Here is a 13,285-nt window from a genome sequence, read left to right on the forward strand (position 1 = left end):
ACTGCTTTTAGAGCAGAGTGGTGGTCGGTAACCTAGACAACAAGCTGTGAACAATTTCATTCCCACAGGAGACTTCAGCCTTTAATGGCGCCCCCTGAGGAGTGCATGAAAGTTATATCGTTTTCTTGTAAGAAAAATGTCTGCCTTCACGTGCTGCACTTCTAGTGACCTTAGTGTAGCAGTACTGCCATCCATTAACACTGTGTATGTGTATACATGCGAGTAAATGACGGCAAACACGTAGTTTTATACATTTTCTACACGGGCTATCCTGTAAGTGACGTCACACTGTCCCGCGAGGCCGCCACTGCGCCCGGCAACAGGTCACATGTGACAGTCACTTCCTCCAGGCCGTTGTAACGTTCATTGAGGATCTCGCGAGATGACGCATCAAGTCAGCCACTCATAGAACAGCGCCTCTCCTTCAACCAATCAGAGAGCGTGCTGGGCGGGATTTGCCGGCAGAGCATGCTAGATTGTTCTGGAAGCGCCGGCCCCTGTCTCTTGCGCTCGCGGCGTGCAGGGAAGGCCGGGGCTTGGTCATTGTGTTCCCGCACGCTTCTCCTCGTCTCCTCACGAGCCTCCTCGCTCCACCACAATGGCTGCTGTCAAAGCGCTCAACCCCAAAGCCGAGGTAGCCCGGGCCCATGCGGCACTCGCTGTGAACATCAGCGCCGCCCGCGGCCTCCAGGACGTGCTGAGGACTAATCTGGGGCCTAAGGGAACCATGAAGATGTAAGAGTGCGGGCCGGGGGGGCCAGGGGCGGGCTGCTGCTCGTGTACGAGTGCGGGGACCTCGCTATAGCCGGGCTGTGGTTGGGGGGAGCGCTGGTAGAGCAGAGCGGGTGTGGCCTTATATGGAGTCTTATTCTGTATACTGTACGCTATGTATGCTATACACACTGATCCGTCTGCCCCTGTACACACACACTGATCCGTCTTCCCCTGTACACACACACACTGATCCGTCTGCCCCTGTACACACACACACTGATCCGTCTGCCCCTGTACACACACACACTGATCCGTCTGCCCCTGTACACACACACACTGATCCGTCTGCCCCTGTACGCACACACTGATCCGTCTGCCCCTGTACACACACACACTGATCCGTCTGCCCCTGTACACACACACACTGATCCGTCTGCCCCTGTACATACACACACTGATCCGTCTGCCCCTGTACACACACACTGATCCGTCTGCCCCTGTACACACACACTGATCCGTCTGCCCCTGTACACACACACTGATCCGTCTGCCCCTGTACACACACACTGATCCGTCTTCCCCTGTACACACACACTGATCCGTCTGCCCCTGTACGCACACACACTGATCCGTCTGCCCCTGTACACACACACTGATCCGTCTGCCCCTGTACGCGCACACACTGATCCGTCTGCCCCTGTACGCGCACACTCTGATCCGTCTGCCCCTGTACGCGCACACTCTGATCCGTCTGCCCCTGTACGCGCACACACTGATCCGTCTGCCCCTGTACGCGCACACTCTGATCCGTCTGCCCCTGTACGCACACACTCTGATCCGTCTGCCCCTGTACGGGCACACACTGATCCGTCTGCAGGCCCCTGTACACACACACTGATCCGTCTGCAGGCCCCTGTACACACACACACACTGATCCGTCTGCAGGCCCCTGTACGGGCACACTCTGATCCGTCTGCCCCTGTACGGGCACACTCTGATCCGTCTGCCCCTGTACGGGCACACACTGATCCGTCTGCAGGCCCCTGTACACACACACTGATCCGTCTGCAGGCCCCTGTACACACACACACACACTGATCCGTCTGCAGGCCCCTGTACACACACACACTGATCCGTCTGCCCCTGTACGGGCACACACTGATCCGTCTGCAGGCCCCTGTACACACACACACTGATCCGTCTGCAGGCCCCTGTACACACACACACTGATCCGTCTGCAGGCCCCTGTACACACACACACTGATCCGTCTGCAGGCCCCTGTACACACACACACTGATCCGTCTGCAGGCCCCTGTACACACACACACACACTGATCTGTCTGCAGGCCCCTGTACACGCACACTGATCCGTCTGCAGGCCCCTGTACACACACACACACACTGATCTGTCTGCAGGCCCCTGTACACGCACACTGATCCGTCTGCCCCTATGTGTATAGTTCTGCTATGACCCTCATAGTGCAGGCTCCTATGGCTGTAGAGAAGCCATGGTGTGTGGTGTCCTATGCAATCATTGTCCATGTAGCTGCTGCACCATTTCCTATAGGATAACAGCCATAGGGAACCAGTGGTGACATATAGACAGCAGCGTGACAGCTCCCTTTAGTGTGTGAGATGTCCGCAACTCATGGAGGAGGGTGCACGGCTCCTACTAGTCTTCTCTCCATAGAAGAGTATGAAAAAGTAAATGCACGGCTAATGGGTAGACACAGACCCCATACAGATACGAGAATCGCTACCCTGAGCAGTGTGTGCAGCTCTATAGGGTTGTGCTGTTGTTCACCTGCTGTGATCTCTTTTAATCAGGTTGGTGTCTGGAGCCGGTGATATCAAGCTCACCAAGGACGGCAATGTCTTGCTACATGAAATGGTATGTATATTATAAGTCCCTTTTGTTTTTGTCTCCTTATACAAGTCATGTGATTCAATGAGGAAGCTCTTTTAAAGGGCATATAAAACAATAAACATGTTGGGGGAGATTTATTAAGCATGGTGTAAAGTGAAACTGTCTCAGTTGCCCCTAGAAACCAACCAGATTCCACCTTTCATTCCTCACAGACTCTTTGGAAAATAAAAGGTGGAATCTGATTGGTTGCTAGGGGCAACTGAGCCAGTTTCACGTTACACCATGTTTGATAAATCTCCCCCATTATCCTTACCTGTCAGTGCTCCCTCTTTGTCCTTCACTGGTGTCACCAGTGTCTCCTGCTGACTGCAGAGCCTTCTCTTCTGAACGCCAATCACTGTCTGAGATAGGACAGCCCTGCGGCCAGTGATATGGCTGAACAGGCTGTCACTCCTGAGACTAGTTAGTCTTAGAAGTGGAGGCTTTGCAGTCAGCGGAGGACACAACAGAAGCAGGGAGAGGTAAGGATAACATGTTTGTTGTTTTATATACACCAGCAGCAATATATTAAAAAAGGCTGAATGCCAGACAACCCCTTTAAGGAGTAATCAGCGCCCCCACCCGGCTCAAGGTGATCTCCATTATAGGGCTGCTGATCTTCTGATTGGTTTTAGTAGTGGGACCCTGTCTAATCAAAACGTTTGACATGTTCGTGTTACAGGTTTTGTTCATGACAAGTTCACATTAAATCAATGATTTGTAAGATGACTTGTTGGAACAAATGCCTCCATAAATAATACATGTACTACTGTAAGGAAAAAACACAGAACATTCCTCCAACCTAATAGCAGTTCTGTGTTTGTTTGTTTTTTAGCAAATCCAGCATCCAACAGCCTCATTGATTGCAAAAGTAGCCACCGCCCAGGATGACATTACAGGAGATGGAACGACCTCCAACGTGTTGATCATTGGGGAACTGCTAAAGCAAGCTGATCTCTACATATCAGAGGTAAGCCGGAGATGATAGGCTTCTTATGGCTAAAACGACTATAGGGGAGATTTATCAAACATGGTGTAAAGTGAAACTGGCTCAGTTGCCCCTAGCAACCAATCAGATTCCACCTTTCATTTTCCAAAGAGTGTGAGGAATGAAAGGTGGAATCTGACTGGTTGCTAGGGGCAACTGAGCCAGTTTCACTTTACACCATGTTTAATAAATCTCCCCCTATGTTTGTAGAGGAATTTACTTGTCGGTAAATAAATCAGGCTTGCTGAGAGCTTACCCTACCCTAATTATCAGGCTGCATGTACTGACCTGGGACGTATAGAGTTGTATAGTAAGTGTATTCCAGGGATACATAATTCTTAAAGTGGTCTTGGGTTGCATTAAAGGGCCACTCTGGTGAAATAGTGTTTTGGGTTTTTGTTTTTGTACAAATCAACTGGTACAAGGAGGTTACATAGGTTTGTAATTTACTTCTGTTTAAAAATCTCAAGTCTTCCCCCTACGAATCAGCTGCTGTATGTCCTGCAGGAAGTGGTGTATTCTTTCCAGTCTGAAATAGTGCTCTTTATGTTACAGGAACTGTCCAGAGCAGTAGCAAATCCTCTTGGAAAACCTCTCCTACCTTGGACAGTTCCTGGCATGGACAGAGGTGGCAGCAGAGAGCCCCATTTCAGACTGCAAAAAAAAAATTGATCACTTCCTGCAGGACACACACATATAGAAACTGATAAGTACTTGGACTAATTTTTCACCGGAGCACCCCTTTAAAGGAACAACCCATACTCTCCTGCCCTGATCCTTCACAGCTGCTGCACTGACTGCTCCTGGTCCCTGCAGCTCTGTGAGTGCGTTCATGCTGCAGAGATTCAGAGCTGAATCACGATCTCAGTGGTTTGTGAAGGACATTGTGGCTCTCTGCTCAAAGAATTGATATGTTGATTCTTTGAGCGGAGAGTGGAGGGGCTCTATACATAACGTTGAGACAGTGAGGCAGGCAGGATTCTGAGCAGTCTCCGCAGTGTGAACGCATCCCATGGCAATAACTGGCCACAGTGAATGGCTGAGCAGAATGTATAGTTTGTTGTTGAATACTTTGCTTTTTCTCTAAAATGATTAGTGGTTTTGGTGTTTTTAGGGTCTCCACCCAAGAATTGTCACTGAGGGATTTGAAGCAGCAAAGGAGAAAGCACTTAAAGTCTTGGATGAGGTTAAGGTATCCAAAGAAATGGACCGAGAAACCCTCATTAACGTGGCCAGGACTTCACTTCGCACCAAAGTACATGCTGAGCTGGCTGATATTTTAACCGAGGTAACTATCTGGTATGATCCTTTATACACGTGCTGTTAGTCACTCATTTCAGGGAGGTGTAATGGCTCACCTGTCTAAATGAACTGAAAACCGACTATATGCTAACCTCTATAAGGACAGCATAGTATGGGGACAGAGCCATGCTTGCATTAGTCAAAATGGCACAGTATACTGTTTATTGAGTGATTGGAGAATACAACAGACATGTAGTTTGGTGTATACCTGTAGTGCTCCCCATGCCTCAGTCATTGGACACTGCTGTGTGTATACATAAACAACTTGTAAACCAAGACTAATGTGTTGTTGTTTTTTTGTTTTTGTTTTTTTTTTTTTGGTCATTCAAACTGCTTTCTAACATTGTCCTAAACATCTTTGACTGCATTCTGCTTTTCAGGCTGTTGTGGACTCTGTATTGGCCATAAGACAACCCAATGAACCCATTGATTTGTACATGGTGGAAATTATGGAAATGAAGCATAAAACAGAAAGTGACACTACGTAAGTAGTATTAGGAGTTTATGATGTACCCAGGTAGCCTGGTGCTATGTCCTCTTCTATTCCAGCATAGCCTGTAGATCCATTCTGCTGGACCATCTAATCTTTTTGTCAAATAACAGAATGTAGTATTTATGGTTAGAGAAATAAATGCTTCTGTTTTCTAGACAGAACCTGGAAGTTTATAGGAACACTTTTATAAGTAGCTGGGGAGACTTGTCAGCTGCATGGATGAATTCTGCATTACCTTGTGGTAGTTTTTGCAGTCAGACACCATGCTAAAGTAAACCACACATGTGCTTCTGCTATTTGACGTTCCCTTTTTATTTTGGCAGCGTTACAGCACAGTTGTGAACACTTGTCATGCAGTCACAATTCTATTACCTTAATACTTTGTGTAGCTAAGACTTTTTTTTTTTTTTTTTTTTTTTTATAGGTTAATACGAGGACTAGTGCTTGATCATGGGGCTCGTCATCCAGACATGAAGAAGAGGGTGGAGGATGCGTTCATTCTCACCTGTAATGTGTCCCTGGAGTATGAGAAAACGTAAGTATGTGCTGCAATTCACGTTCCAAACTGCAGATGGTACTTTTTCTATATCCATCTGTGTTTCTACAACATAGAAAAATGCTTCTGTTTTCCTGTGCATTGTCAGGTATTCCCAAGCTCCTGATCTGCTGTAAGCTGGGATGTCTCCTTGCTCCCCCTTTTATCCCAGTCCTTGATTGATTGATTGTGTGTGTGGCGATAGATATAGATAGATTTATATCTATCTTAGCCTGACCTCTAGAAAGTGTTTATTTTTTGCTTTACAAATTTCAGCATAAAAAAAAATACTGTTTTCTGTTTTTATTGAATATTTTATTTATGTATTTTTTATTTAATTTTTTTTTATACCCACAGTGAAGTCAATTCTGGGTTTTTCTACAAAAGTGCCGAAGAGCGTGAAAAACTAGTGAAAGCAGAGAGAAAATTTATTGAGGAGAGGGTAAAGAAAATCGTTGCATTGAAGCAGAAAGTGTGCGGAGATTCTGGCAAAGGCTTCATAGTGATAAACCAGAAGGTGAGATATTACCGACATCATACATCTGCACAAGGAACACCCAAGTGTGTTTAGTAGCACCTTTGGCTTTTATCTTGTGCTAGATAGAAGCTGTTCTTTTTCCTCTGCAACTGGTGAAAACTTTGATTTACCGGTATGTATTCAGATGAACAGTACACGCAGACAGCATTGCTTCTCTGGAGTTTATACTGGATGTTCATGAAGCAACGAAAAGTCCAAAAAGTCTTTCATCTAAATGGTTATGGATCATAGAAAAGTTCATGCACTGTTGTGAGAATATAAAGGGTAAAACTACAGCTGCTTTTCCAGACATAGGGGGGAGATTTATCAAACATGGTGTAATGTGAAACTGGCTCAGTTGCCCCTAGCAACCGGTCAGATTCCACCTTTAATTTGAAAAGTGGAATCTGAGCCAGTTTCACTTTACACCATGTTTGATAAATCTCCCCCAAATTATTACTATCAAGTTTTGATAGGTTGAAGTCTGGGTGTTGTATCCCGCACCAATCACTAGATTCCAGTAGTGGTACCGGAAAAGATATAGTGTAGGATAAAAGATGCATACTCTTGTTACCTCACATACAATGGTGCCATGTGTATGTTTATTTTTTTTTCCCATATCCATACTTTTTTTACAAGCTTTCTGCTCTTTCCAGGGAATAGACCCATTCTCATTGGATGCCCTCGCTAAAGAAGGGATTGTAGCACTTCGTAGAGCAAAGAGAAGAAATATGGAAAGGTGAGGGGTGGTCTCCATTGCTATCCACTATGACCAATGTGAATGTGTTTGAACTAGAGCATTAACTTTGCTTGCTTTCCCCCCTCCTTAGACTTACCCTGGCCTGTGGGGGCAGTGCCATGAACTCTGTGGATGATCTCACCCCTGATTGCTTGGGACATGCTGGTCTTGTTTATGAGTACACCATGGCAAGTATATGTTTTCCTTTACACGTTGCTTTAATTTACATACCGGGTTATGCTCAGTGGTAGCTGTAAGGGGCAACATGGGCTTCCACCTGCTGCCATCATTGTTCATGTCAGGAACTGCAGGGATCAGAGCTGTGGAGCCTGGACGGCTGTTCAGTTCCTGCCACAAATGTTAGTGGCAGCAGAAAGGCCTGCGTCTCGCTTTACTGCTGCTAGCCAACATAAAATGGTATGTAAATAATAAAAAAAATACATTTATTTTAATGACCTTATAATACAAAGTAATAAAACTTTATGCTATCCATTTATCCCTCCCCCATCTTGCTCTGAGTACCCTTTTTAACTCAGTGAACGGTCGGCATCACTTAATTTTTAATATTTGTGACTTTATTTTTCAGGGTGAAGAGAAGTTCACATTTATTGAACAGTGTGAAAATCCTAGATCTGTCACCCTGCTTGTCAAGGGTCCAAATAAACACACATTAACACAAATTAAAGATGCCATAAGGGATGGCCTGCGGGCAGTCAAAAATGCCATAGAGGATGGTGAGTTACAGCTCAAATATCATATTTTTTACTAGATTAATCCATGTCTACTCTAGGTGTTAGCCGTAGAGAATAAATAATTGTGATTCCCTTGGTATGTTATTTTCATAGGGGGGGGAGAATTAGTGGTTTCCTCACAGCATCTCCTGTACCATTTACTAGATTAGGATTAGACAAGTCAGTCCAATGAGTTATGTAATACCATCACTTTGTCCACAAGCTCCCATTTTTCATATGTATTAAAAACTGACTAATGTACATATATGCAGAATCTATAGAAAATTTGGATATCTAGTTGTAAAGTGAACCCAATGCTGTGTGCGCGTGGGGTAAGAAATACTAGATAGAAGTTAGGAACAAAGGCATTTTTACATAATTCTAATCCTTTTCAATTCTTTTTCTTTCTGTACATAGGCAGCGTAGTGCCAGGTGCAGGGGCTTTAGAGGTGGCAATTGCTGATGCTCTTGTAAAGCACAAACCTAACGTGAAGGGCCGAGCCCAGCTTGGTGTGCAGGCGTTTGCTGATGCCCTCCTCATCATTCCTAAGGTACTAATAAAAGTAACAGTCTCTATAAAGCTGTACGCTGCACTCTGAAGAGCTCCTTTTGAAATCGCAGCCACACACATTTTAGCCATCTCTGGGGATATTGGCACCTAGACCCCTCCCGTTCATAACTTTTGACAAATCACTATGGCTATATGACAGAACTTGGTAACATAATGGGGATCCTTTAATAGTTCATTGTTCCCAGAAGTTTACTTTCTGTTCCTCTTGCAGGTTCTTGCTCAAAACTCTGGATATGACCCTCAAGAAACATTAGTAAAACTTCAGACAGAATATGCAGAATCGGGGCAGCTTATTGGTGTTGACCTAAATACAGGTATTTCAAGTTTTTCCTGATAAATCCTTTGACTGCAATGGTTTTATTGGCTTTTATGGTTTTGATATGTTAAAGGGGAGTGCTGGCCACAATATAAAATTGGCTGCAGGCAGGGGGGTGCGGTAACATAAGAAAGCTCTACTTACCCATCCCCCAAGAGCACCGCATCACAGGCTCACTAACCGCCGCAAAGCTCCAGTTTTTGGCTTGTTCCAGTGTTACCACAGGAGGGGTCTGCTTAGCCAGTCAGTGACTGGAGCTGTGTCCCGCCCCAGTCACTGACTGACTGAGCTGGCATTCCTAAGCCTGGACTGTGATGATGCAGTTGCTTGGCGGGGGTAAGACAGTGCTGCAGGGGGACCAATAAGAGCTTTTTTTTATTATTATTATACTGCATCACCCTGCCTGCAGCTGATTTGTCACCTTTGGCCAGATTTCTACTTTTTGTAAAGGGCAACTCCGGCAAAAAAAATACATCAACTGGTGTCAGAAAGTTATATAGATTTGTAATTTTTATTTAAAATCTCAAGCCTCCCTGTACTCCTCAGCTGCTGTATGCCCTGCAAGATGTTAGATTTTTCTTTCCAGTCAAAGTTCTCTCTGCTGCCACCTCTGTTTGTGACAGGAAACAGAGGTGACGGCAAACTATCCAAAGCAGTAGCAAATTCCCATAGAAAACCTTTACTGCTCTGGACAGTTCCTGGTATGGACAGAGGTGGCAGCAGAGAGCACCGTGTCAGACTGGAAAAGAATCCACCACATCCTTCAGGACATACAGCAGGAAGACTTAAAGAGGACCTGTCACCATAAACCCCCCCCCCCACCCACCCCCGTGTCGGGGTGACAGGCTCCCGACCCCCTGTTAGATCCCCTTATACTCACGTGATCCCGCTGGGTCCCGCTTCCTGAGCCAGTCGGGTCACGGAGATTTCAGCGCCCGAAGCCCGGCGCGCCCTGAGAGATGTCCAATGCCCATAGAGAATGACGGAGCATCGGACTCCCCATTCATTCTCTATGGGCATCTGACTCTGCGGGCGCTGATATCTCCGTGACCCGACCGGCTCAGGAAGCGAGACCCAGGGGGATCTAACAGGGGGTCGGGAGCCTGTCACCCCGGCACGAGGGGTGACAGGTGTCCTTTAAGATGTTTAAATAGAAGTAAATTACAAATCTATATAACTTTCTGACACCAGTTGGTCTGAAAGATAAAACATTTCGCAGGAGCATCCCTTTTCCTCAGATGCAGTGCCTTTCTCTGACGTTCCGGTGCACCCACTGGTTTATTTAGCACATCTAAAGTTCATCAGTTTAGACAAACTATTATCGGTCTAATTTACTCCCAAATACTTTCTCCACAACTTTGGCACGTTGAGTAACACATAAGCCACTGGGGTTTGCCAAATTGCATAATGACAAGCTAGTTATATCAACACTGGAGCTTTTTGGTGTGTCACATCAGCTCCATGTTTAGACATAAAAATAAAGGAGGAACATTATATCTACTGTGAATCATGGAGGAGGCTTGGATATGGTTTGGGGTTGCTTTGCTGCATCTGGCACCCGATGTCTTAAATCTCTGCCGGGTAGAATGAAATCTCAGAACGATCAGGCACTCTGGAGCATAAAGCATTTAAAGTGTTTTTGTAGCTGTGCACAGAGAACACCCAAGTGTGCCCTATGGCTCCCTTGGTTATAGTTCTGTGCTAGATCAATGTCTGTTCTTTTTCCTCTGCAATGGAAGATAAAGTTCTTCTACATGTATTCAGGAGAACAGCACATAGACTGAAGGCTTATCTTGTTGGGCTTGTAGACTGCGGTTCTTTTTTTTTTGTAGTGGTTTTCCCATAAACAATACTTCTGTCCACATGATGGGGGGTAAGTGTCTGAGTTTTATGGGTTTTGTCAGGAGATTGGGGTTCAATGCCCCATTTGAATAGAAGCACAGACTGGTACATGAAAGGTACCATGTGTCTCCTTGACCTAACGGCTATCTAACAGTGTCAGCAGTTAGGAACCTGAATTGCAGCCAAGAGATTCACTTTAGTTTTGGAGCTCATAAAGTATGAGACTCTGTGTACTACTGTATGAACTATCCCAGGATCTGCAATTACTTCTAATAAAGTATAAAATATTTCCTTTATTAACAATTTTCTCTCCTCAACTAAAGGTGAGCCAATGGTGTCATCAGAGGCAGGAATCTGGGACAACTACAGTGTTAAGAAGCAGCTTCTTCATTCCTGGTGAGTCTAGTTTCCTGTATAGAACCGAGTATGACTTTAGTAGTTTTAATATTGCCCTGTATACACCGCCTTTGTGGTTTCTGTGTAAGATTTATACTTTTAAAGTATATGTCCTATATAGACCTGTGATATGACACAGTGGCATCAGTTACCTACAGTGTGCCACTGTGTCATTAAAGAAGTAGTACATGGTACAGACACAAGACTGCTGTGCAGTTGAAGGAAAAGTATAGTTTTTATAAGAACATCTGGCTGCAACATTTTTACCTAAAAAAAAAAATTCCACCTTGGTCTGTAAGTTAACCTACGTTAAAGGGCGCTTTGAGGCTATGGTCACACACACACACACACACACACACACACACCAGCAGTGCGCACACAATATAAAATAACAGCTGTAATTGATTACGACCATCCAAATAATGACCCTGCTCATAGCTTACAACCTGCTTTTGAAAAAGATACAGCCATTTTTTTTTTTTTTTGTCTACAGATTGATCTCTCTCTCTGTGTGTCTCTGTCTCTGTGTGTGTCTCTCTCTCTCTCTCTCTCTCTCTCTCTCTCTCTCTCTCTCTCTCTCTGTGTCTCTCTCTGTGTCTGTCTCTGTGTGTCTCTCTCTCGCTCTTCCTCCCCCCCCCTCCTCAACTCAAAATGAAGGTCATATTTAACTTTTATTTTATCATCTATTCACTTATATCATTTATGATGATGCCAGGAGCTTACATTTACTGCTGAACTGACACAGCTGTGTCAATACAGTAGCAAAAAATTTTAACTGTTTTGGAGCTTCTGGTGGCACAATAAATTGTATGTGACTGAACTCTTGGCATCACATTCTGCTTGCGGACTGTATATCAGACATGTACGTGCAAAAACAGTACCACACTTGTCCTCAGGTTGTGTGTTTGGATCCATTTTTTTATTGACTTCCATTGATCAGAACAGATTTTTATTTTTTTTAAGTGTACATTAAAAATAACTATTTAAAAACTGATCCGTTATTCATACGGCAAAAACGCACTTAAGTTTGTGTAGCTGTGCACAGATAACACCCAAGTGTGCCCCATGGCTCCTTGGTTATTGTTCTGTGCTAGATCAATGTCTGTTCTTTTTCCTCTGCTATGGAAGATGCCGTTCTTCTACATGTATTCAGGAGAACAGCACATAGACTGATGATGGCTTCTTTTCAGATATGTTAGCTTGTGTATTTTGTGTGCGCAGCATGTTGAAACAAAGGGAGGAAGAGCAGCTTTTTAGGATCCAGCAAACGCTGACCTAAGTTCCTGTGTATGATTTAGGCTTTGTCATTTTGGTGTTACCGTGATGGCTGTATATGCCAGGCTTAGCACCTGCTGTATTGTAGACTGCAGCTAACTATTGAATAGTGGGGAAATGCCCCATTGAGTCATGTATAGACGCAGGGTTCACACATGGTATTGCGGGGTGTTTATTTACCCGCAAAACAAATTTTACGGCTAATAAAAGACCCAAAATCATTTAAAAAATTAATCTAAAAAAGGCAAACTATTCAGATTACATGGTACTTGCTGAATGCAATTTACTATATTACATTATTGTTTATCTTTTTTCTTTTTTCTTTTCCTAGCACGGTAATTGCAAGCAATATCCTATTGGTGGATGAGATAATGAGAGCAGGAATGTCCTCCCTGAAAGGATGAATAGAAGACTGCTTTATGCTTTTCTTATGCTCTTCTTTTTTTTTGGTTAGCTGAACCGATGGTTCCAGTGACTTCACATCACTTAAAACTGTAAAACAATAGCACCTATTGAAATTCATTTGATCTAACTTTCAGAATTTATTTATTTCAGTTTTTTATGGCACTGAAGTGTACAAGTTGGCCCTCCAGTCTTTGTACTCAATAAAAGAATAAGCAAAATCTTCACTTCTCATCTGCTTTAAACTTTCTGCCTGATAAAGGGTTTTCTGCTTTCTATATGGCAGGAGGAATCTATTGGAGCTTCTCAAGGAGTTATGTGTAGAGATGAGTGAACCTGGAGCATGCTCAAGTCGATCCAAACCCGAACTTTTGGCATTTGATTAGCGGTGGCTGCTGAACTTGGATAAAGCCCTAAGGCTATGTGGAAATCATGGATATAGTCATTGGCTGTATCCATGTTTTCCAGACAACCTTAGAGCTTTATCCAAGTTCAGCAGCCGCAGCTAATCAAATACCGATCGTTCGGGTTTGAATCTACTCGAACCCGAACCCGGT

The 13,285-nt window shown here is 44.4% G+C and overlaps 1 protein-coding gene and 4 non-coding genes across 5 annotated transcripts; all 5 read left to right on the plus strand.

Moving 5' to 3' along the window:
• The first annotated feature begins 478 nt into the window (after positions 1-478).
• Positions 479-12,951, plus strand: LOC138792987 (T-complex protein 1 subunit zeta). Its single transcript, XM_069971184.1, has 14 exons — positions 479-735; positions 2,543-2,606; positions 3,457-3,591; positions 4,724-4,897; positions 5,292-5,395; positions 5,829-5,939; positions 6,297-6,456; positions 7,113-7,195; positions 7,287-7,383; positions 7,782-7,929; positions 8,344-8,477; positions 8,709-8,811; positions 10,979-11,051; positions 12,658-12,951. Exons 1-14 carry the CDS (start codon positions 599-601, stop codon positions 12,728-12,730), a joined length of 1,596 nt encoding a protein of 531 aa, XP_069827285.1. The 5' UTR covers positions 479-598; the 3' UTR covers positions 12,731-12,951.
• On the plus strand, positions 5,618-5,752 carry LOC138794250 (small nucleolar RNA SNORA15). The gene has a single exon (XR_011363405.1). It is a non-coding gene; the product is annotated as a small nucleolar RNA SNORA15 (small nucleolar RNA).
• On the plus strand, positions 6,482-6,616 carry LOC138794257 (small nucleolar RNA SNORA22). The gene has a single exon (XR_011363412.1). It is a non-coding gene; the product is annotated as a small nucleolar RNA SNORA22 (small nucleolar RNA).
• LOC138794254 (small nucleolar RNA SNORA22) lies at positions 10,461-10,592 on the plus strand. Its single transcript, XR_011363409.1, has one exon. It is a non-coding gene; the product is annotated as a small nucleolar RNA SNORA22 (small nucleolar RNA).
• Positions 12,089-12,219, plus strand: LOC138794256 (small nucleolar RNA SNORA22). Its single transcript, XR_011363411.1, has one exon. It is a non-coding gene; the product is annotated as a small nucleolar RNA SNORA22 (small nucleolar RNA).
• Positions 12,952-13,285: the final 334 nt, after the last annotated feature.

Source organism: Dendropsophus ebraccatus, chromosome 5, assembly GCF_027789765.1.
Source record: "Dendropsophus ebraccatus isolate aDenEbr1 chromosome 5, aDenEbr1.pat, whole genome shotgun sequence".
Lineage (NCBI taxonomy): Eukaryota > Metazoa > Chordata > Amphibia > Anura > Hylidae > Dendropsophus > Dendropsophus ebraccatus.

Bases quoted from the DNA above. Each gene is read 5' to 3' on its own strand.
- LOC138792987 (XM_069971184.1), top strand. From the start codon at position 599: ATGGCTGCTGTCAAAGCGCTCAACCCCAAAGCCGAGGTAGCCCGGGCC. The intron at 7,384-7,781 runs GCAAGTATATGT...TTTATTTTTCAG, and splicing joins TTGTTTATGAGTACACCATG to GGTGAAGAGAAGTTCACATT. The intron at 11,052-12,657 runs GTGAGTCTAGTT...TTCTTTTCCTAG, and splicing joins AAGCAGCTTCTTCATTCCTG to CACGGTAATTGCAAGCAATA.